Genomic DNA, 24,332 nt, shown 5'->3' with positions numbered 1-24,332 from the left:
ATGGTTAAAACCAACAAGACAGGTAAATGTGTTTACGAGGATGTTGAGAAAATTGGGACCCTCTCACGTTGCTTACGGGATTGTAGAATGGTGCAGCCACTTCGGAAAAGAGGCCGGCAGTTCCTCAAAAAGTTAAACACAGCGTAAACATATGACCCAGCAATTCCACTCCTAGGTATATACCCAAGAGAATGAAAACACATATTCATGCAAACTTGATCACAAATGTTCATAGCAGCATTTTCATCATAACCAAAAAGCGGAAACAACCCAAATGTCTATGAGCTGATGAACTGATAAGCAAAATGTGGGCTATTCATGCAATGGAGTATTATTTGGCCATGAAAAGGAATGAAGCACTGATACTCGCTACAAAGTGGATGAACCTTGAACACAAGCTACGTGAAAGAAGCCAGTCACAGAAGACCACCTGGTTCCATCGATGTGAAATGTCCACAATAGGCAGATCCACAGAGACAGAGATAAATCAGTGATTGCCCAGGGCTGGGGGAGAAGAGGAGGAGATGGGGGGAAATGCGGAGTGACTGTCAGTGGGTAGGGGGTTTCTTTTAGGGGTGATGAAAATGTTCTAAAATCGATTGTGGTGATGGATACACAACTCTGTGAATAGATATTGAATTATATACTTTAAATGGGTGAATTGTATGGTCTGGGAGTTAGAGTCTCAATAAAGTTACTATATAAAAAAGGCATGTAGGAAATTCAGGGCTTAAGCTTTCTTTTTCTTTCTCCTCTTTTCCTTTTCTTTCCTTTCCAAGAGGGGAAAAAAAAGAATTTGGTACCGGGCAGGATTAGGGCATGAGGGAGGATGTCCAGGTCTCCGACCATCTTATTGAAAATGACAAATGGCTCAGTGGCCTCAAGACGTGAGAGGGGACCCTCCTCAGAGGCCAAGGGAAGCCGGGACTATGAACTGTGCTTTTGAGAAAAACTAGGAACCAAATCCCTCATGCCCAAGGTAAACTGGCTTCCTGTTTTTCAAAATGCTGAGAACATTCTGAGACTTCAGTGAAGCAGCCACCTTCAGGGCTAGCCCTCTGACAGGGTGTGATTCAAGCTCTCTGGGAAGAAGGCCCCACCCAAACCATTTCTCTCTTAGGAATTTGTCTCCAGTTTCTCTCTCTACCACCAGAGAGACACTCTCAGTCTCAGACTTTTCTTTGTCAGGCGTCTCCAGTCAGAATGCAAATATGCCTGGAAAAGTGAGTCCCTATGAATTATTAACACTGTAAGTCACTCTATCACACTATGGAATGAACCCAAAGTTTCACAAACATTCCTTGAGGTCCGAGTGACGAGGGGAGAGAGGAGAGACAAACGTCATAACATTTTAGAGCTGGAGGGGCCAGGTGTTGTCGCTGCAGGGGGTTTACAGCGTGGCCACTGCAGCCCAAGAGCAAGGGGTTGCATCCTGCCTCTCCTGCTGCTGGCTGTGTGGCCTAGGGCCGGCTACTAAACCTCTCTGTGTCTTGGCTCCTTCATCTGTACAATGGGGACAATGATACTGCCTTCCTCACAGGACTGATATGGGGAATAAGTGAGTTCATATATGTGAAACAGGCCCGCAGCTGGCTCGTGGTGGTACACGCTCCAAGCATTACACACTATATCACGGTTTGCTATCAATATTAATGATTAACGATGAGGACCCAGAGGGGAAGTTAGTAGCTCAACGACACTCAACTAGCTGGTGGTGGAGACACTCCACGAAAAATTCTGTTTTCACTTTCCAAAGCATTTTGGCTTGTTTTTCTAATCATCTTATTTGTTTCTTTCAGGCCGAGAGTCCTTTTTCCCGGCGGAAAGCCCTTGATGCCCACCAGATTCATGTCTTTTCTCCTTACATATGAGGAACCCAAAGTCCAGTGAGGCCGTGGTCACACAGCCACCAGGGCACAGCCAGCCAGGCCCTCCCCACCAGCCCTGCGCGGCCCCTGGCAGCCCAGCCTCTGTGGCCTGAGCTGCCGCCCCGCTTCCACTCAGCTCCCAAATCCCTCCTTGGCTTCCCTTTGTGGTTTGAAGGTTCTTGTACAGTCACCACTGGAATAGTTCTGTCTTGACGTCTCCTGGGACACCCGGCGTATATTCACCCAAAGGGCCAGGTCTGCCCTCAGGCACCTGGGAAGGGGCAGCCTGCATCCCCCTGGATGGATCCCTGGAGGAGGCCCCCTTCCCTGGGGGACTGCAGGAGCAGGTGGCTGTGATCAGCCCATATCTTTTGCACGTGACCGTTGAATCATCTCCTTTCCAAATGTATCGTGCGTTTTCAGGGGCCGCCACGCAGGGTGCTTCTGTTCTTTTGCAGTCCCACCCGGGGGCACAGCTGGGCGGTGCACTTCTTTGAAGAGACGGCACAGACCAGACCAGGGCCCCCCTGACCCCCAAATCCCTGAGTTCTTATTACCTCACAGCTCGTTTTCTATAACATAGAGGCGATAACATTTGACCTAACACGTTCTTGTTGTCATGAAGTCCACAAGACAATCCCTGTGGAGTGACGCAGTAATCTCTAAAGCAGGCAATCTCGTGGGCGAGAGCGCTACTGGCATCTAGTGAGTAGACACCAGGGATGCTGCTCGACATTCTACAACACCCAGGCCGGCCCCCCATGGCCAAGAACTATCCGGCCCCCAGAGTCAGTAGTGCTCTGCTCTAAAGGATGGTCACAAAATAATAACACTTATGGGGGATCCACTCTGTGCCAGGTAATTTACACACATGGTCTCATTTACTTGTTCCAGCATCCCTCTGAGGTGGTATGGTTATTACTCCCATTTTATAGGTGAGAAAACCAAGGCACAGAGCAGTTAAATAACTTGCCCAAGTTCCCACAGCTAGAATAGGATGGAGCAGGAATGAATCCCAGGTACTTCTACCTCTCAGACCTGTCCTTAATCTGTGAGCTACAGAGCATGGACCCAACCTGCCTATGGCAAGGCTCTCCTGTCCACGACTGAATAAATAATAATTTGCACAAATAAGTACCTCCCCCATCAATATAAGCAGATGCTGTTGTGATGAATAACATGCAAATTTCTTAAAAGTGTTAATAAATTTATGTTACCTTTCTGTCCTTATGCATTTTCCTCAATCAAAAGACTCTAGGACTTCCCTGGTGGCGCAGTGGTTAAGAATCCGCCTGCCAATGCAGGGGACACGGGTTTGAGCCCTGGTCCGGGAAGATCCCACATACCGCGAAGCAACTAAGCCCGTGTGCCACAACTACTGAGCCTGCATGCTGCAACTACTGAAGCCCGTGCGCCTAGAGCCCGTGCTCTGCAACAAGAGAAGCCACCGCAATGAGAAGCCCACGCAGCGCAACGAAGAGTAGCCCCCGCTTGCCGCAACTAGAGAAAGCCCGTGCGCAGCAACGAAGACCCAATGCAGCAAAAAAATAAATAAATAAAAAATTTAAAAATTTATTAAAAAAAAGACTCTAAAAGTACAACAGCAATTATATGGAGGGCAAGGGTGGGTGGGAAGAGGTGCAGAAAAATCTTTCGTCTCTAAAAGAAAAGGATTCTGATTATCTAAAAGGGAGGGAACCTCTGCTACAGGTCTGAGTTCAATTCAAATCCTGCAACATCTTTTCTATCTTCTTTTCGTACTGGCTTAGTTCTTCACCTGCTGAAAAGGTTAGTGAAAATGCCCTGAAGCGAAAATCAAAACAAATCAAAAAACTCTCACAGGCCCTATTGTAAGGATTTTGTTGCTGGTTTCCGAAGCCCTTCACCTCAAGTTCTTACGGTGAGGGAAGTTGTGACAAACTCTTCCTTTGAGTCTCATCATTTCGGTTCCAGCCCCAAGAACCTCTAAATCTCAATGTGTCTAAATGTCTCCTCTCTCTAGCCCCTGTAAAAGTCCAGCTGCTGGGTGAGCTCTGAGGGGCAGGTGCCCCAGTGGTCCTCACCGTGCACAGGGCTCCAAAGAGCATCCCCAGCAACGCCGAACAGGCCCTACCGTGGGGCTGCTGCTTGCTGTCTGGACAGCAAACTTACCCCTTCCCTCCTGACTGCGTCCTCTTGCTCCATCTTTGCTCTGGAAGCGCAGGGTCCTGCTTATTTCCTTTCAGCCCAAATAACAAATGCACTGAATGGCGAGAGAAGACATTCTGGCTGTACTTTGGCCAAGCCAGGTAACAGCCAATAGCATTTTTATAGGCGGGCTAAGGCAGAATAACCCTTTCGGGAACCCAGAGGTTTGTCTCGTTTTCGCTTCTTCTTTTAAGGGAGATGTCTGGGGTCTAACTCAGCAAGTGGGCACCCCCCAGGGACTGCAGGCGCAGTGCCTTCCCGATTGGGACAGTCTGCGGTATTTCCTTACTGCGAAAGTCAGGCTCGTGGTGAGTGACTGGAAGGGTTATTTCCGTCACAAACACATGGAAAGCAGCAGGTTCCAGTGACCCTACAACACAGCAGGTAACATGGGGGCAGGAGATGGGGTCATTAGAGGCTTCTCAGGAGTGGTCCCTGGCAGGAAGCCTGCAGCCAAATCTCTCCACTAGGAAGTTGGCTTTTGCCCAAACTACCACGCAACACTTTTCTCAGAAAGTTTATTTTCCTTTTTAAGGAACTCAGAGTCGCCTAGAGATGAGATTTTCCGTGTAATCATCACTATTGCAAAAGCAGTAAATATTTCAAATCCCTTTATCTGCAGGGCAGGGAAAGTGAGTCACAGCTGCTCGTCTGGGTCCTCCATGCGTGGCCAGGCCCCTGTCGGCCCCCTGTGCTCAGCACGTGTGCGGCTGCCATGCGGCCACCACACCAGGTCAAGTGGCCAAAATCCAGGGCAGGCTCGCAAAGCCGATGGGCTTTCATCTTTACCGGGCACGTTCCCTGTTTTATTTGCTGTGGCGCAAATCCAGTTAATGTAGTCACATCTTCCCCTGTTCACCTTCAAATGACAGTTAACTGGGGGTCCACTGTGTGTCGGGCACTGGTCTTGGCATCAGTGGCAAACTCGGGAATTGTCATCAGGTGTCTCTGTGTGGGAGGCTGAGAGGAAGGTGACAGCGTGTGTGTGTGTGTGTGTGTGTGTGTGTGTGTGTCTGTGTCCCCATTCACGTGGGGGGGGGGGTTTGGGGGGATAGGGAGGTGTTGGGAGCAGTGGGGGGCGGGACTGACCGTTTCCTTTCTCTAACTTCATTTCCTGTCCTTTTTCTCCTGGGTCACAGCCCTAATACCATGATTTCCCACTGAGGTTTGGCAAGACCAGAGGTTCCCAATTATTTCAAAGAGTTTTGAAAAATTCTGCAAAGAAAATGCACTTTAGTTGCGGGGTGGAGGGCGGGAGAGGGGTGGGGGGGTGAAGGGAAGGGGACAGGTTGGGAAAGCAAAAAGAGCTGTCAGAAGTTTGCCACCATGGGTCATTGCCAGGTCCAGAGGAAATCAAGAGAACCACTTCTAGGCCCAGAGCTTCCACTTCGCTCCCTGGGGAGCTGAAAGCTGAGAGATGGGGCTGGTGTCGCCGATGCAGACCTCCCCTCCCCCGGCCTCGACCTCCCACCTGGAGTGGAGGTGGTGGGAGGAGCCGGTGGCACGGCCTGGGACGGAGGGGGCTCTCCTGTCCTGGGGGGGTGGCGGGGGTGGAGCCGCAGTACCTGGCTCGGCGGCCCCGGGGCAGCGCAGGTACAGCCTCGGCGTCACCAACGCCTCAGCGGCGGGAGCGCAGCGCGAGCGGAGAGAACGCGGCGGGGAGGCCGCCGGGATGCTGGGCCGTGGGGCGCTGTCCCCTCGCCCCTGCCCCGGGTTCCCCTCAGCCCTGCCCGCGGCCTCCTCAGCCCGGGACCCTCGAGCCCCGCGGCGGCCAGTAGACACCGAGGGAGGGCACCTGGGGGCCCCGGAGGGCCGGGAACGGTCGGGAGTGGGCCCAGAGCTCGGGGACTGTCCCCACCCAAGTCCTCTGTGTCCCCTGCCCGGTCCTTCCAGGCCCCGGGACCCGGGCACAGCAGCCTCGGGGTCTCAGGCCGCCTTTAGGCCCTTGGGGGAAGGGGGTCCTTTGGGCGCCCAGGGATCTGGGGGCTCAGAATAGGGAGTGGCCCACTGGTCCGAGGCAGGGACTGTCCCTGCTGGGGTCTTGCAGGACCCTAGCGTCAGGCCGACCTGAGGTGTGTGGGCCAGGCTCGCCCACTGCAAGTGTCTTTTTGGTTTTGTGAACTTTCCACGTTTACTTCTTACCCGCGGGAGCTGAAAACGGGGGCGGGGAGGAACAGGGTGTCCCATCTCTGGCCCTCGCCCTCCCCACCCTGCCCTTGTCTCTGTCCTGCCTGCACTAGGAAGGGGACCTGCCAGTTGAAACCTATTTTTGCCTTGGGGTTTAAAATGACAATAATAAACAACACTGATTAACCCAAGGATATTTTGGTTAATTGCACATAGCAGGCCAAGGTGTGTCACAGGAACACGTACTAATGTTTCCAAGAAACGGACCTGTGCTTGAAACTACCTCTGTTGAGAGCCAAAGAATCACTTTTAAAGTCAAAGGAAAGTGACCAGACCCGCGTTCTGCCAGGGCCTTCCTGACTTTCTCTTTCCCATCTTCCATACAGTTTGATTCATTACAGGGAAATTATATTAGGATTTTATCGTTGAGGGAGAAAAGGACCCAAAGCTAGTTTTCCTCTTTCTTCGAGGGCTGTGTGTTAGGTCCACCCTAACCTGTCACAGTGGGGAAAGTGCTTGCTAAGATCCTTGCTTGTCAAGGATTCTGACGTGAAGATTTGGGTCCCAGATCTCAATTCCCAAATCATTATTATTAACATATATTATTACTATTAAACGTTATTATTAACATAAAATGTAAATATGTTAGCACAGGAATTTAGAAGACTTATCAGAATCTGAAAACAGTGGTTATTCTGGGATGTGAGATTGGGAATGGTTTCAATCCTAGCATATGTTTACATTTATATGTACTGAGTCTACTACTGTCCTAGAGGGGGGATACAACAGGGTGCAAAAAAGAAAAAAAAGCCTTGTCCTCAAGCAGCTTAGACTCCAGTTAAGAGAGCAGAATTCAGTCAGATAAATACACTGATGAATTTATAACTATAAAAGAACTCTAAAGAAGGGGGTTGAGGGGCTGGTCAGGGAAGGCTTTCCTAAAAAAGTGAGCTTGGGGCTTCCCTGGTGGCGCAGTAGTTGAGAGTCCGCCTGCCGATGCAGGGGACGCGGGTTCGTGCCCCGGTCTGGGAAGATCCCACATGCCGCGGAGCAGCTAGGACCGTGAGCCATGGCCACTGAGCCTGTGTGTCCGGAGCCTGTGCTCCTCAACGGGAGAGGCCACAACAGTGAGAGGCCCGCGTACCGCAAAAAAAACAAAACAAAAAAAAAGTGAGCTTTAGCTGCGATGGGAAGGAAGGATGAATAGAGCTTACCTAAGCAAAGGTGGTTGGGGTGGGGACGGGGTGGTGGAGAGAGCCTTCCAGATAGGGAATAGTACGTGCCAAGGTCCTGTGGTACAAGAGAAATTGCAATCAGTGTAGCTGAAGAGCACAAAGCAGAAAGGAAGGCTGGATGGAGAAGGCTGGGGAGGTAGGCAGGGCCAGACTGTATTTAGCACCTATAGACCATGTGAAGGAGCTTCATTTTTGTTCTAGGAGCAGAAAGAAGGCCTTAGAGGGTGGAGGGTGACCAGATTTGTGTTTTGAAAAGTTTACTGTGGCTGCCTAGAGGAGAACTGATGAGGGGACAAGAGACCAGTGGATTTGGGGAAGAGGAGAGGGAGGTGTTCTTTGCTGCAGAGCAAGTGAAATATGCCAGTGACTTGGACCTGCGTGGTGGCAGAGATTAGAGAAGCAAATGCATCTGAGAGACATTTAGGTTGTAAAATTGACAAAACTAGGTGACTGACACCAAGGGGAATTAAGAGGATTTTTGTATCACTTTTAAAATAAAACAAAAAATAAAAATGGTCTATCTGAAAATGAAGCTTTTCAGAATTAAAAAAAAAAGTTTGTATAGGAAAATTTAACCAGGATGTAAGCTGTTGAATTAGCATCACAAAGCAGGTCGGCAAATCCCTGGGCTGTTCTTGAAACCGAGCAGGACCCTGTGGTGCTCTTGGGCACGGAAGCCTTTCTGTCCCCCCACTTTCTTGTTTTGTAGGGAACAGACTCCAGCCTCCATGACCGTCCCTCAGTTCCAAAGGGCAGATTTGAACAGTTGCCAATCAGGGAAGGGAGGGGATGCAGAGACAAGGGAGGAACACCCAAGAAACAATAGTGCAGCCTTGGGGCAGGTCCTGGTTCTGCCTCAAGGGATGCACATGACAATATCTTTAAGCTCTTTATGGAACTAAAACCCCCAACAAATGGAAGATGTCAGCATTCTTCATTCCAGAGAAGCTTTTCAAGAAGACCACATGAGGCCAGATTAAAGGAACCACAGAAGCTCATCAGATTACCTGAGACCAGATTAAAGGAGTACAGGCTCTGCACACACCCTAATCTTATCAGCAACCCCATCCTTGAACTATAGCTATAAAACTCCTCACCAAATCCTCCCGGGTTGGGACATATAGTTTGTGAGGGGCGCGAGCCCACTGTGTCCCCCTTTGCCTGGCAAAGCAATAAAGCCATTCTTTTCTACTTATTCCAAAACTCTCCGAGATTTGGCACTAGCACACAGATACCGAGTTTCCGGCATCATTCTGAGACCAGATGATACCAGGACTTTAAGTCACTCTTGGTCTCATCTCTCCTAGGAATGTTCTGGAATTTTAAAGTTTTGTCGTGGGCCTCTATTGTACAGACTGCTGCGGCTCCCCCAACCCATCCTCAAATCCATTTGCCCAGTCCTTCTAGTAATAGAATTTGGGGCAGGACCTGAGGCTGCCCAAAGGAAAGACTAGGTTTCCCATCACCCTTGCGGTTGGCAGGGACATACGACAAGTTCTATCTAAAGCGACGTATGTGAAGGTGTCGCGTACTGGCTTGTAAGAACCTTTCTCTCTTCTTTGTTCCTTTTGCCATCCTGCTGCCTGGAATACGGGTGCCACCAGCTTGGGCCACAAGGGTGAGGACACACAGGACAGAGCAAGGAGATGGAAGGAGCTTGGGTCCCTTCCCCTTCGAAGTGCTGCTCCTACCCAGACCACTGCTTGGACTTTCCATGAAAGAAAAACACCCCTCTTTTTCATTTTCTGTCACTTGCGGCCAAACCCATTTCTTACTGATATAACCATCAAACATTTGCCTGAAAGTCTGTTAGGACAGAAAATGGGAAAGGACTCTTACCCTTGAAGAAGCTGTGAAGACATCTCTCTCCCTCTCTCTCTCTCTCTCTCTCTCTCTCTCTCTCTCTATATATATATATATGTATGTATGTATTTGTTTGTTTTGACTACAGCCTAAATCGGGTTTTAAAATGTGATGACATGGCTCTCAACTGGAAGCGAATGGCCTAAGAACACTCATTTTAAAGAAGAAAGTGAGAACCCCCTAGCTGCTGGGTGCAAATGTCAGTGGAGATTTACCCAGGCTGCTGTTTTCATTAGGACTGTATTTGTTTTTGTTTGTGTTCAGATTTTAAAATTGCCTGGGGGTCTGCCCCAACCCTATTTTCCCCTTAAATCCTGTTATTTACTTCTGTGGCATATGATGGAAAGTGGAGTTCTTTGGGAACATGTGCATCGCATTATAGCAGAAGCGCCTGCACGTGCCTCGGAGGGCACAAAACGAGGCTGCTACCAAGGTGCAGAGTGTGTGTGGATTGCTTGATTGGAGGGAGGGGTGGGAAGGCAGGAAACAGCTCTGGGTCATCCCCATTCCAGGTGTAGATAAGGAAGAAGTAATTAGCAGGTGCCGGCATGCATCCAGCTATCTACACAGGCAGCGCTCCTGCTGCAGGGGGCCTGGTAGGATGGATGACACAAGACTTCCCAAGCCCAGTGCCCAGTGGGGCCAGCTACACCTCACCCAGGCCCGCCTGGATTCTGGCCATCGGAACCCAACTCTGCAACGTGGGTGGAAGGAAGAGGGAGAAAACAAGCCTGGTCCAAACCTTCTTGCTCCACAGGCCAAGATTTTATCAGATGCCCCCAAGGCAGAAAGGCTGTGGCTCATGCTGACACACCCGGTGAGTAAACTTCAGAGATGATACAAGGTTCCTAAGTTTTCTTTCCAAGAATAGAATTTGACCTCACCTATCAGAGTGCCCATGCACTAAAGAGTGACCTTTGGGAATCATGGACAGAATGCATGAAAGCCAGGGGCTCAGGAAGCTTCTCAGGGACCCAAGTGGCTTCGTTGGTTACACATTACCTTGGGTAGACAACTCTTTTTTTTTCAAACTGTGGTAAAAAACTTATAACAAAAATTTGCTTTTTTAGGTGTACATTTCAGTAGTGCTAAGCATACTCACTGTTGTACAACCAGTCTCCAGAACTTTCTCATCGTGCTAAACTAAGGCTCTATATCCATGAAACAATAATTCCCCCCAGCTCTGGCAACCTCTGTTTTACTTTTCGTTTCTATGAACCTGACTATTTTAGTTGTTTCATATAAGTGGGATCGTGGAGTATTTGTCCTTTTGACTGTCTTATTTCACTTAGCATAATGTCATCAAGGTTCATCCATGTCATGAGCAAGGATGTGGAGAAGCTGGAACCATTGTATGTTGCCAGTGGGAACGTAAAATGGTGCAACTGCTGTGGAAAGCAGTTTGGTGATTCCTTAAGAAGTTAAACAGAATTACCATGTGACTCAGCAATTCTACTCCTAGATATATTTTAATTCCAAAAGAGTAAAAACAGAAACTGGCACTCAAGCAAATATATGTATATGCATATTCACAACAACGCTACTCACAATAGCCAGAAAGGGGAAACAGCCCACACGCCCACCAACGGATGACTGGATAAACAAATTGTGATATATACACACAACAGATTATGCAGCTGTAAAAAGAAATGAAGTCCTGACACAAGCTACGTGAACCTCGAAAATATTATGCTAGGTGAAAGAAGCCAGGCACAAAAAGGTCACATATTGTATGATTCTATTTATATGAGAAATCCAGAAAAGGTAAATCCAAAGAGACAGAAAGCAAATTGGTGGTTGCCAGGGGCTGCGGAGAGAGGGGAATGGGGAGTGACTACTTAATGGGTGTGGGATTTCCTTTGCAGGTGATGCAGATATTTTGGAACTAGATAGAGTGGTGGTTATATAACACTGTGAAGGTACTAAATGCCACCGAACTGTACACTTTAAAAAGGTTAATTTTATGTGAATTTCTCCTTAGTAAAAGCGAGGGAACAAATGCTGGAATACTCTAGAATAGCATGCTACTTTGCCCGTGTCTTTCTGACTCTGGGGTTAGTGACCTTACATTAATAGTGTTAGAGGATAATTTTCAAGAAAAAAGGTAAAAATTATGACATTTTTCCTTCCAGTTTTATTGAGATGTAACTGACAGCACGGTTTGAATGTAAGGTGTACAGCATAATGGTTTGACTCTCGTGCATCACGAAATGATTTAGTGAGCATCCGTCATCTCCTATAGATACAAAATATAAGAAAAAGAAAAAAAATATTTTCCTTGTGATAAGAATGCTTAGGATTTACTCTCTTAACTTTCATCTATAACAGGGTTCCCCAACCCCCAGTACCGGTACCAGTCCAGGCCTGTTAGGAACCGGGCCGCACAGCAGGAGAGTGTGAACCTTCACCTGCTGCTCCCTGTCGCTGGCATTACCACCTGAACCATCCCCACCTGCCCCCCCGCCCCGTCCGTGGAAAAATTGTCTTCCACCAAACCGGTCCCTCGTGCCACAAAGGTTGGGGACCTCTGATATATAACATACAGCGATATTAATTATATTTATCATGTGGTACTTTACATCCCTAACATTTATCTTATAACTGGAAGTTTGTACCTTTGGACCACCTTCCTCCAATTCCCTTCCCCCTGCCTCTGGCAGCCACGAATCTGACCTCTTTTTCTGTGAGTTTGTTTGTTGTTTTTGGAGTACAATTGACCTACAGCGCTATGTTAGTTCCTGGTGCACAACACAGTTATTCTATATTTCTATCCTTTTCAAAGTGATCACCACGATAAGTCTAGTTACATGAAATAGGTCACCGTACAAAGATACTACATAGTTATTGACTATATTCCCCACACTGTACATTTCATGCCTGTGACTCATTTATTTTGTAACTAGAAGTTTGTACTCTTACTCTCCCTCATCTATTTCTCTCCTCCTCCCACCTCCCTCCCCTCTGGCACCTGCCTGTTTGTTCTCTGTAAGTATGACTGTGAATCTCTTTTGTTATGTTTGTTCATTTGTTTTGTCTTTTAGATTCCACATAGAAGTGAAATCCTAGAGTATTTGTTTTTCTCTCTCTGACCTGTTTCACTTAGCATAATACCCTCTAGTTCCACTGGCAAGATTTCATTCTTTTTTATGGCTGAGTAGTATTCCACTGTGTGTGTGTGTGTGTGTGTGTGTGTGTGTGTGTGTGTGTGTGTACCACCTCTTCTTCTTGGCTGTGTCTCCCAGCTTGCAGAATCATAGTTCTCTGACCAGGAATTGAACTCCTGCCCTTGGCAGTGAAAGTGCAGAATCTTAACCACTGGACCGCCGGGGAATTCCCACCACCTCTTCTTTATTCATATTTCAATGGACACAGGTTGCTTCCATATCTTGGCTATTGTAAATAATGCTGCAGTGAACATAGGGGTTCATATATCTTTTCAAATTAGTGTTTTCATTTTCTTTGGATAAATACCCAGGAGTGGAATTGCTGGGTCATATGGTAGTGCTATTTTTAATTTTTTAAGGAACCTCCATACTGTTTTCCATAGTGGCTGGGCCAGTTTACAGCTGGGCCAGTTTACATTTCCACCAGCAGTGCGAGGGTCCCCTTTTCCCCACATCCTCATCAACACTTACTTTTTGTCTTTTTGATAACAGCCGCCCTGAAAGATGTGAGGTGATATCTCATCGCATTTCCCTGATGATTAGTAATACTGAGTATCTTTTCATGTGCCTGTTGGCCATCTGTATGTCTTTGGAAAAATGTCTATTCGGATCCTCTGCCCACTTTAAAATTGGGTTGTTTGGGGCTTTTTGATGTTGAGTTGTGTGAGTTCCAGCATCAGTTACCTACAACTTGCAGAATTGTAAGCTCAAAGGTAGTACAAGGGCAGAGTGCTGTACCAGCGGGAAGGATGCTGTAAACCATGCGCGACTTTCCCCTGAAGCTCACACTCTTCCCTACAGTCCGTTGAAAAGAACCTCGGTGGGAGCATCGCAGATATCAGCACAGGCTGTAAATCAACGCCACCCCCGCCTCCCGCTGGTCCGTTGTTGAACGGTTACAGCGTCCCACAGAATCTAGTGCTACGTGACGCCCCAGGGCCAGAGAATACATTTTACGTGTCCAGCCTGAGGCCTTAAGGAGCATATTACGGAATCTAGAAGCCCAGTGGGTACTGCCGGGCCACCCAAGTTCTCCTTGAAGCCAAGCCCTGCAAGCATCCGCCCACGCTTTTGAAGCCCCCGGAACCAGAGTTCCTCTAGGTCTCCTGGGTCTGCAGCAGCCGCCTTACCTGGGAGCTTGTGAAAAATACAGACTCACAGACTCCACCCCAGACCCACTCAATCAGAACCTGCATTTTAACCAGAACCCCGGGTGGTCCCGGCTCTCAAGAAAGTCAGAACCACTGCTCCACGCTTTTCCTGAACGTGGCATCGGCGACTCTCCGTGGACACCCAGCCCCGAGGTCTCCTGGATCTGTGCCCAGCCAGGGCGGACTCACCCCCAGGGCTGACACAGCGTCCCCAATGCTCTCCTCGTCACTCATGTCACTCATCATGGCGCTGGTTGGGTAACTTCAGACAGCACCTGCCCTCCGATGCCCAACGCTCCCCGTCTGCTTTTCCTCCTGGAGTGGTGGTGCCGAGACAGGGAAGAGACAAACGCTGTCTGCTGGTATTTGAGAGAAGCTCTCCCAGATGCGACAGGTCCAGGCAAATCCAGTGATTTGCTGGGTGCCAGGGAGAAGAGAAGCTACAGAAAATGTTAGCGAAAGGGAGAGTCTGCTCCCATCTCTGACATAATGGTCATGGGAAATTCCCCAGATGCTTGTTAAATAGGTACTGCTCAACAAGAGCAGGTGTGAGATTGTTCCGTCTGGAACTGGGCCTGGGGCACTGGAAACAGAGGGGAGGATTCAGCTGTGGGGAAGGGGCAGGAAGTAGTAGACCTTTCAGGGGCTCTTAGGTAACACAAGAAAAGCTAACGGAGAATAATGACAGCTGCGTCTTGTAGAGCTTTCCTCTGGCTCAGTCCTTGTACTAAGCACTGGGTCTCATGTTAGTTTCATTATTATCTCCTTCTTAGATGAAATCGAGACTAGGAGAGGTCACAGTTCTTTGCCCATAGTGACACCATTAGGAACGGCAGAGCCTGGTTGACCCGGTTTCTCTCCTTCCAGAGCCTTGTTGTTCACACACCTGTCTCTCCTGACCCCCTTTCTTGGACCATGGTTTGTCTGCCAAGACATGGCTGGGTAAAGACGTGGCTGCCCTCATCAGCATCACTTTACTACTCCCAGGAGACTGGCCCAGAAAGCTATAAGTTGCAAGTGTCATCTGGAAAAAAATAAAAGCTCAACGTAAGGGCTGTGAGTTGAGTTTTATTCAGTATCTTACTGATGACTATGGCCCAGGATACAGCCTCTCAGAGAGCTCTGAGAAACTGCTCCGAAAAAGGTATTGGAGGAGCAGATATATGAAATTTTTTGACTGGGGAATACATGTAGCCAAGCCTACATCTTGTTAAAAGATTAATGCTAATCACAGAAAACAGATATCTCCAGTTAATGATTTTAGTGCTTTGCTATGCATGGGAAGGTGCATAGAATCTGGGGTCATCAAAATTCTTTCTCAGACATGTATCTTAACTATCTTGGGCCCCATGTGCCCCAAATACAGAGTACTTCATCCTGAATTCCTTTCAGGGTTTGCTATAGGTCAGGGGCTAATTACTTCATCCTTGTAGAACTGGAATTGTGGGCAACATTTTTTTGTTTCCACAAGTAACTTCTACTTCCCTCCAAGAACTTTTAAGAAACCATGCATTCTTTAACAGAAAGCATCGTGACAGTTTCCACCCAAAAACTCTTGAAATTCTTCACCTCCAGATGCTTACCCCACTATGCCCACTGATGCAAAACTGGGATATCGTGACCCTCGCCCAGTCCCCAGCACATTAAAAGGCCCACCTTAAACCACACTTCAAAAATGCTGCTAAAGGGAATTCCCTGGTGGTCCAGGGGTTAGGGGTCCATGCTTCCATCGCAGGGGGCACGGGTTTGATCCCTGGCTGGGGAACTAAGATCCTGCAAGCTGTGCTGTGCGGCAAAAAAAAAAAAAAAAAAAAAAAAAAAATTCACTAAATATCCCACTAAATGTCCCTCCCACTCTGAGGCCCTATTAAGGCCCTGTTGGGAGTGTTTTTCCTTATCCTGCAAGCAATGCACAGCTTTGCCTTATCAACAGGCTGGGCCGACTCTATGGGAGGCCTGCAACCTGTGTGGTCACTAGGGCCTCTGCTGAGAAGGGTGACCTCACTTGGCCCCAGATGTAATAAGAGCTCAGTAAACAGTAGCTGTCAGCTACTATCAATGTCCTGACCCCATAACACCAGGCAAACCTTTCCTTCATGGAGCCTGGATTCTGCTCCAATACGTGATTCTGAGTTTTGGGGTTTATTTTGGTGGGGGAACCCACATGCTTCATTCAGAAAGTCATTTAGGGACTTCCCTGGTGGCGCAGAGGTTAAGAATCCTCCTGCCGATGCAGGGGAGATGGGTTCAAGCCCTGGTCTGGGAAGATCCCACATGCCGTGGAGCAACTGAGCCCGTGCACCACAACTACTGAGCTTGAATGCCTAGAGCCTGTGCTCCACAACAAGAGAAGCCACCGCAGTAAGAAGCCCGCGCACAGCAACGAAGAGTAGCCCCCGCTCGCCACAACTGGAGAAAAGCCTGGGCGCAGCAACAAGACCCAACGCAGCCAAAAACAAACAAATAAATAAATAAATATATTTTTTAAAAAAAGAAGTCATTTACCTCTTCCTCCCAAACTTCTAACTTTTTGGATGTGAAAGGCTTAAGCCCCACGTGCATGCTGGGCTGGCCCTAGCGTCTCACTCTGTGCCCAGAACCGGGCAGGCTCTGGGGGAACCGGCCAGGTAGAGTGGTCCCTGGAACTTCTGGTCTTTATGGACACCGTGGCATCTCAGAGGTCTGCTTAGAAGGCCGTGGAGCAGAGGGAGGTGGTCTTCAGGGTGTCTGCTGGCTAAGGGCAGAAGCAGGGAGCCAAGCAAGAAGGGAAGAGAAGGGCTTTCCAGGGAGAGGGGACAGCATGGGGCAGGAGGGAGCAGCACCGTGATATTGTGATTTATCATCAGAAATACATATTTGGTCTTCATCCCATCCTGGCACATAGATCCTAAAATCTTGGAATCTCCTCAGCATTGAGAGTGTCTTTGTTATGTCAGTGAGGTGACTTTTGGAAAAGCCCCTAGGTAAGCAAAGGATGGGGCTGGTTGCCAGGGGAACCAACCCTGTGATTAGGGAGTTGGAAATTTCAGTCCTACGCCGCCAGTCTCCTGGGAGGAGAGAGGGGCTGGAGGTTGAATAAACCACCAGTAGCCAGTGATTTAATCAATCATATAATGAAGCCTCCATAAAAACCCAAAAGGACAGGAAAACACAGAGGTTTGGGGAGAGTAGGACTTGGAGGACATGGAAGTTCTGTGTCCCTTCCCCATACCTTGTCCTGTGCACCTCTGCCATCGGGCTGTTCTTGAATTATGTCCATGGTAATAACCAGTGATCTAATAAGTAAAATGTTTCTCTGACTTTCGTGAGTTAATCTAGCAAATTAATCGAACCCAAAGAGGGGGTCTCCAGTGGGAATCTCCAGCCTACGGGTGGTTGGGCAGAAGCACAGGTGACAACCTGGACTTTCAGTTGGTATCTGAAGTGGGGAGACTGTCTTTGGGACTGAGACCTTCACCTGTGGGTATGATGCTGTCTCCAGGTAGACAGTGTCAGAACTGAACTGCAGGACACCCAGCTGGTCCTACAGCTGGTGTCAGACGATTGCTTGCTGGGGTTGGGAGAAACCACAAGCATCACCAGCATGGAAAGGTGTGCTGTTTGCTGGGGTGAGGAAGGCGGAGGTGACTCCAGAGAGGGGGACTCCAGAGAGGAGGCCTGAGGGCTTGGACTGTTCACTGCATCCCCTGGAGTCCCTCAGGCCGGGTCGCCTGGCCAGACTGTGCCTTGGGTGGTGCTCAGAGCCTCCCTAAGCAGGATGAGGGGGCTGGTGGGAAGGTCGGGGAAGAGGTGATGAAGGGTCACCGAGGGGAGATGGGGTGGATGGGGAGAGGTACACAGCACCTAATGAGTGGAGGGTCTCAGGAAGGTCTCTCAGCGCCGGCCGGGAAAGGCTTCTTCCATTTTCTCACAGGTAAGCACGTAGCATCTGGTTCAAGGTGTGGAGACCAAGACAAGAGAGAGTAGCTAAAACACCCTCCCAGGTGGTTGCCCGGAAGAAACAGGACAGGACACTGCTAATTTTGTATTGTTTAAGTTTGTGTATGCTGTATCTTTTTGAGTGTAATAATTTTATTGTTTTTATTTTTCTAAATTTCTTTTTAATTTTTATTTTATACTGGAGCGTAATTAACAATGTTGTGTTAGTTTCAGGTGTACAACAAAGTGATTCAGTTATACATATACATGTATCTATTCTTTTTCAAATTCTTTCCCATTCAGGTTATTAGATAGTATTGAGCAGAGTTCCCTGCTCTATAGTAGATGCTTGTTGGTTATCTATTTTAAATACAGCAGTGTGTGCATGTCAATCCCAGACTCCCAATCTATCCCTCCCCGCCAGTTGCATCTTAATAACAAAATTAATATAAAAAAGATGCAAGGCATTTCTAGGGGCTGGTCAATGTATTTTTAAATTAATTATATTAAGACTTTATTTTCGTAGAGCAGTTTTAGGTTTATAGCAAAATTGAAGGGAAGATACAGATTTCCCACGTGCCCCCAGCTCCTACACCTGCACAGCCCTCCCCAGCATCACCACCTCCCACCCAGGTGGTACCCTTGTCACCTGGGATGAACCTGCACTGACACGTCATTATCACCCAGAGTCCAGAGTTCACATTAGGGCTCACTCTTGGTGTTGGACATGGTGTGTTTGGACAAGTGTGTATTGACAGGTATCCATCATCATAGGGTCATACAGAGTGGTTTCACTGCCCTAAAAATCCCCTGTGCTCCACCTCCCTCACCCCAACCTCTGGCAACCACTGATCTTTTTACTGTCTCCATAGTTCTGCCTTTTCCAGAATGTCCTATAGTTGGAATCGTACAGCATGCAGCCTTTTCAGATCGAATTCTGTCGCTCAGTAATGCATGTAAGTTTCCTCCATGTCTTTCCATGGCTTGAGGGCTCCTTTCTCTTTAGTGCTGAATAATATTCCATTGTCTGGAGGCAGCACAGTTTATTTATCCATTCCTCTGCTGAAGGACATCTTAACTACTTCCAAGTTTTGGGCACTTATGGATAAAGCTGCTATGAACATCTGTGTGTAGGTTTTTGTGTGGACATAAGTTTTCCACTCATTTCGGTAAATACCAAGGGGCGTGATTGCTGGGAAGAGTATGTTTAGTTTTGTAAGAAACTGCCCAACTCTCTTCCAAAGTGGCTGCACCATTTTGCATTCCCACCAGCAGTGAATGAGAGTTCCTGTTCCTCCACATCCTCGCCAGCATTTGGTGCTGTCGATGTCCTGGATCGTGGCCACTCTAAGAGGTGGGTAGTGGTATCTCGCTGTTTTAACTTGTGTTAACTGGTGGCACATGATGTGGAGCATCTTTTCACGTGCTTATTTGCTATCTCTGTATCTTATTTGGTGAGGCGGCTGTTAAGGTCTTTGGTCCATTTCTTAATCGGGTTGTTTGTTTTCTTATTGCTGAGTGTTAAATGTCCACTGTAGGGCTTCCCTGGTGGCGCAGTGGTTGAGAGTCTGCCTGACAATGCAGGGGACATGGGTTCGTGCCCCTGTCCGGGAAGATCCCACATGCCATGGAGCGGCTGGGCCCGTGAGCCACGGCCGCTGAGCCTGCGCGTCCGGAGCCTGTGCTCCGCAACGGGAGAGGCCACAACAGTGAGAGGCCCACGTACCGCAAAAAAAAAAAAAAAAAAAAAAAAAAAACAAAACAAAACGAAAAAGAATCCGCCTGCCAATGCAGGCGACAGGGGCTCGAGCCCTGGTCCGGGAAGATCCCACATGCCGCAGAGCAGCTAAGCCCGTGCGCCACAACTACTAAGCCTGCGCTCTGGAGCCCACGAGCCACAACTACTGAAGCCTGCATGCCTAGAGCCCGTGCTCTGCAACAAGAGAGGCCACTAGAATGAGAAGCCTGTGCCCTGCAACGAAGAGTGGGCCCCACTCGCCACAACTAGAGAAAGCCCACGTGCAGCAACGAAGACCCAACGCAGCCAAAAATAAATAAATAAAAATAAAAATTTGAAAAAAAAAGGGTCCGCTGTATATTTTGGTAACAGTCCTTTATCAGATGTGTATTCCCCCCAATCCCCAGTTTCACTGAAAAATAATTGACACACCTCACTGTATAAGTTCAAGGTGTACAGTGTGAAGGCAATTCACATACATTGTGAAATGATGACAATAGGTTAGCATCCATCATCTTGTATAGATACACAGATGTGTCTTTTGCAAATATTTTCTTCCAGTCTGTGGCTTGTCCTCTCATCCTCTTGACAGTTGATGTATTTTTAGCTTTACAAAATCCAGAAAGTAGAACAAATAAAAAAGGAACGCTTCTGGGAGCAAAGTTCCCAAGATGTAGCAGTTAAAAAAAAAAAAAAGACTTGATGGCAGGGCTGCAGGGCTGCGAAGGTCTGCACCGAACGAGGCAGCTGGCTTCGATGGCTGGTTTTGGAAGGCTGCTTCCTTCAGAGAAGAGCCCTTGTGCGCCAGCAGTTCCCGGCCACCGGGGAGCCTTAGTTGCCACTGCAGAGGGTCACCGGGTGTCGGGATAGAATCACGCAAGAAGGGAGACATGGTTGGTGGCCCAGTATCTGGAGTGTCTCACTCGTGAGAGTTTAGCCCTAAGCTGCGGGTCCTTGGAACTTGGCTCTGTTGATCCTCATATGGGACGGGGCCTTGGAATCTGTATTCTAAACACCACCACCCCTGCTCCCCAACCCAGACGAGGGATTCTATCAGGCAAACTCAGGAGAAGCTGGCTATACCAACCAGGTGGCCACCTACCCGACAGCATTTGCCCAGAGAGAAGGACACAGACGTGGTCTCCAGGGCCCAACCGTGTGGAAAGCTCTGGACCTGCCCCACAGCACAGGCCCGTCTGAGCCGCACTGCCGACCCGCACCCACATCAACGGCAGTCGGTTTACCAAATACACAAAAGAAATATAGTTTATTTAATTTAAAATAGCAAGACTTTGGCCTTGACCCAGACGGTCAGGGTGTGCATTACAATTCTGCACATGCACAAAACCTCCCGCGATGCCATTATGCCGAGACGGGAAGCCTGCAAAAATGTTCTTTTCTTGCTATGGACACAGGCAGAGCTCTGTCTGCACCCTTAACGCTGGGCCAAATCATAATCTTTATTAAAAAACAAAAACAGACAGACACAACTCTGAAGCACAAAGAGGCAGAAAGTGTTTCGTAAACCTGAGGAAAAGACCAAGGTTCAGCAAGTGCCTGAGAAGAGAGGGGCTGGGGGCTGAGACACAGCCCCTGTCCAGGCCGAGGCCACACAGCTGTGCCCGGGGGGTGAGGGTGGATAAACGTTAACTACACTGGCCGAGAGAGAGAACCCACGGGCGCCCAGCCACGTGTAAAAGGAACGCGCTTCTGTCTGGCTCTGATCCGAGGCAGGAGACCCTCCTGGGCTTCACGATGGTGCTGTTTGCAACGCTCCGGGCACCAGCACGAGCCCCTCCCCTGCCCGCATGTGTCCGCCACTCGCAGTAACATGTTCACCCGTCTGCAGAGACAGGGTGGGGAGCAGAGGGAGGGAAATGGAAATACTCAGCAGCGGCAACTCACAGGTGGAATGAGAACGTGAGGGAGGCCCGGGCACACGGAGATGTTCTTCTCTGAGCCCCGACTCCCTCTGCGGGTGTTTTCCGGCTGCAGCCGGTCTGGGGAAACCCAGGTCTCAGGCCTGTCCTTAGAGGCCATGCCCAGCGGGCATCGATGTTGCACCATTTGAGCCAAGGCCTCTGGGGCCCCCTTCAGAACAAGAGGTATTCGAGCATCATTCCCCCAGGGCCCATACTCTAGCTCAGCCGTGAGTCACCTTCTCTTTTGCAGCAAGCAACTTCCTGAATTTCTGCTCCATTCTAGAAGCTAACGTGAGGCTCTTTACCAGCTAGGCACCCATGATGAGCTGTAACGTCTTTAGGGGAACCCTGGACTCCCCTCACGTGGGCCATTTCTGTAAGGAGACCGCCTTACTGACAAGTAGCTTTCTGTAGGGCAGCCCAGAGCTTTCTTTGAATCCTAAAGGGATGTTTCACCTCTTGCTGATTTTCATAAAACCTTCTTTTAAAAAGGGAACCCAAAAGGAGCGTTTTGGACCTAGTTCTGTAGAGGACTATTACTTTCAGAGTCTCTTCCTATTACAGATTTTGCTTTTGAGAGTAAAAGAGGAATCAACAGGAGGGTGTGGCTTTGGTTTTAATCCAGAACCCTTTTACAGGTTCAGAAAAGCAGTTTTGCAGAGTTCTCATGGGCCCCAAGGGAGGGGCACCTATCAGGTTAGTTGTACTTTTCTTCCCCAAGGCCCCGCACGCACAGTGACAGTTACACCTCCCACTCTTAGCCAGTGGCTTCTGTGACTGAACAGAGAAATTGTTTTCTGACCTAAGACGAAAGGGTTGGTGGAAGAGTCATAGGTTATAGAGATACGGATGCTTCTTTTAAATCCGTTTTCTTTTGAATCACCCCATGATGCATGCGTCACTCTCCCCAACCAATCCCCCAAACCTTCACCTTCAGGGAGGAATCAGTATTTGGGTGTTCCCTAACCCTCTGGTCGCCTTTCCTATAAAAAATTAACCCAGGAAGTGAACAAGCCAGATCCTTCCCCGACTCACCCGTTTCAGTCTTTACAAGAACAGACCCAAGTGACAGTGGGGCGTCTGCGGGGACTTCTGCCAGTGGCCTCTTCCTGTCCTGTTCCAGCCCTTGCATTGGAGGAGGGGCCTGCATTTTAATTTTAAGTGCCTGGGGGAGACAGGAGTCTGGATCCTGGCCTCTGCTTGAAACTCAAACACAATCCATACATCAAGGGCTGGCAGCCCGTGGAGAGGATTCAGGAGGCCCCAGGAGACCAGCTGCCCTGCAGCTGTGTGCGGCTGTGCTCATGCTGGTCACCAGGGGGGAACCTCCTGGTGAAAGGTAACTGGCCCTTTCGTTGACCAGCAAAGCCATCCGAGAAAAGCCAGGCTCTCAGGGGAATCTCAACGCCCTGACAAACCAGGAGTCTGCTCTGTGATACTTCAGTGGGGGCCACGTCGCTGGTACCCCCTGACATTTTCTTGAGGATGGGTGCCCAGTGTACATATATCTCTATGTGCTTTTCCCACCGGTGTGGGTCCCTCCAGCTGTAAACAGTGCTGTGTGGTCATGAGGCCGAAGACGCCCGGACCGCCAGGCAACCTGGCAGTGATCGGGTCCCACGGGTTTCCCTGAATCTCAGTGCAGCCCTCATGCTGGCGAACTCCCCTGCGTGCAGAAGGATGCGGTGTGAGGGGGTCGTGCTTGAGGGTTGAGGAGGTAGACAAGCCGAGTCTGCGCTGCTCCCCACGGGGCTTGAGCTTCGGCAGCCGAAGGCGGACAGCGCAGCTGACGCCCCGCTCCCTGCAGAGGGGACTCGGCGCCGCCCGCCCCAGGTCGGCAGCACCCACGCACAGAACTAGGGGGGCAGCAGCTCAGGTGCTTGGAAGTTCATCCGCGGCCCGCCTGGGCCCCTGCGACTCGCCCGCCCGTTGTGGAGGGCGCAGGGGCCTTGGGGGGCCCAGCGGGCTCTCGGCGGCAGCGGAAGCCTGAGGGCAGCAGCAGGAGCAGAGGGAGAGGAGACGAGTCCGGACGGTGCGGGTGCAGAGGACAAACGTGATGCAGTTGGCGCCCCCCTGAAAGGTGTTCCCGATCCCCTGGCAGGGAGAAAGGGAGAGGCGTGAGTGCCGGGGCCGGGGCGGGCCTGAGAAGCACACGCAGGGAGGCCGGGAAGTGCTGGGGACCCAGGAACCGGTCCTCCACCCCTGAGGCTGGTCTGCGGGGGACCCTGTCCACGTGGGCCTTGGGCTGAGCACCGGGCAGGCCTGGACTTGCAGGCGTGTCCCCGGGTCTTCTGGGCTGGGAAGGACTCAGGGTCAGTCAACTCTCCCGGGGCTACTCCTAGGCCACTGGACAGCAACTCAACACCCCCGGGCTGCCCCCGAGCCACGCTGACCTTCCATCTTCTCTCATCAAGGCTCCCTGTGGGGCAGCGAGCAAGGCGAGGTGGGGCAGAGCCCCCGCCTGCCTGCCTGCCGGGGACAGGGATCTGACCCTGCTGACCCCCGCGGTCGGCCGGGAGCCGCGAGAGCGGGGCGGGGCGGGGGCGGGGCAGACCTACGTGCAGAACCACGAGCACTGGCGTCCGCACTGCCGGGGAGCCACAGAGGGTCAGGACGAACCGCACGGTGCTCCAGATCCGGAGGCAGACGAAGATGAGCGGGATGAGGGCCAGCTTCTTATCGGCCGCGGAGGTGCGGCGCTGGAGCTGGTGCGCCTGGGACACGAGGGGCCGGTACTCGGAGAGAGCCTCATGCTGCGCGAGGAGCACACAAAGCAGACGTGAGCGACGGGGCCCTCCCGCCCCCTCCAGCCTCACCGCAGGCTGCCCTCCCACCGGGACGCGGAGGTCGTGAGCCGCGCAGTACCTGAGGCCGGCAGCCCAGGTTCCCACCTCTGCCCGGTCTCCTCCATCCACTCTCTGCTCCACACCCCACGTGGGTGTCTAAAGCACGTCGGAACCTTCTCAGGTCCGAAACACATGCCTGCTCTCGACCCCCAGCCTGCTGCCTGCTTCCCCATCTCAGCTAACGGGAGCCCCGTCCTTCCAGCCGTCCAGGCCCCAAACTTGGGAGTGGCCTTTGGTCCCTCTCTCTGTGCGACAGCTCACGTCCGATCCATAGGTAAGCCCTGCAGGCCCTGCCTTCAAAACAGACCCAGAC

The 24,332-nt window shown here is 50.1% G+C and overlaps 1 protein-coding gene across 2 annotated transcripts in view; it reads right to left on the bottom strand.

The window, feature by feature from the left end:
- SLC2A5 (solute carrier family 2 member 5) overlaps positions 1-24,332 on the bottom strand; it is a 61,420-nt gene that overhangs the window by 20,336 nt on the left and 16,752 nt on the right. The window contains exon 1 of one of the 2 annotated variants that reach the window (XM_027110292.1): positions 13,785-15,854. The exons of the other annotated variant lie outside the window; for it this stretch is intronic. Within the exon in view, the coding sequence (XP_026966093.1) occupies positions 13,785-13,841 (57 nt within the window). The 5' untranslated portion in view covers positions 13,842-15,854. Of the gene's footprint in view, positions 1-13,784; positions 15,855-24,332 lie in introns of those variants that run through there. 2 annotated transcript variants of the gene reach the window in all.

This window comes from Aethalodelphis obliquidens, unplaced genomic scaffold (assembly GCF_003676395.1).
Source record: "Aethalodelphis obliquidens isolate GAN/ISIS:26980383/991018 unplaced genomic scaffold, ASM367639v1 scaffold9, whole genome shotgun sequence".
NCBI classification, from domain to species: Eukaryota; Metazoa; Chordata; class Mammalia; order Artiodactyla; family Delphinidae; genus Aethalodelphis; species Aethalodelphis obliquidens.
This window is presented reverse-complemented; position numbering and strand designations above follow the sequence as displayed.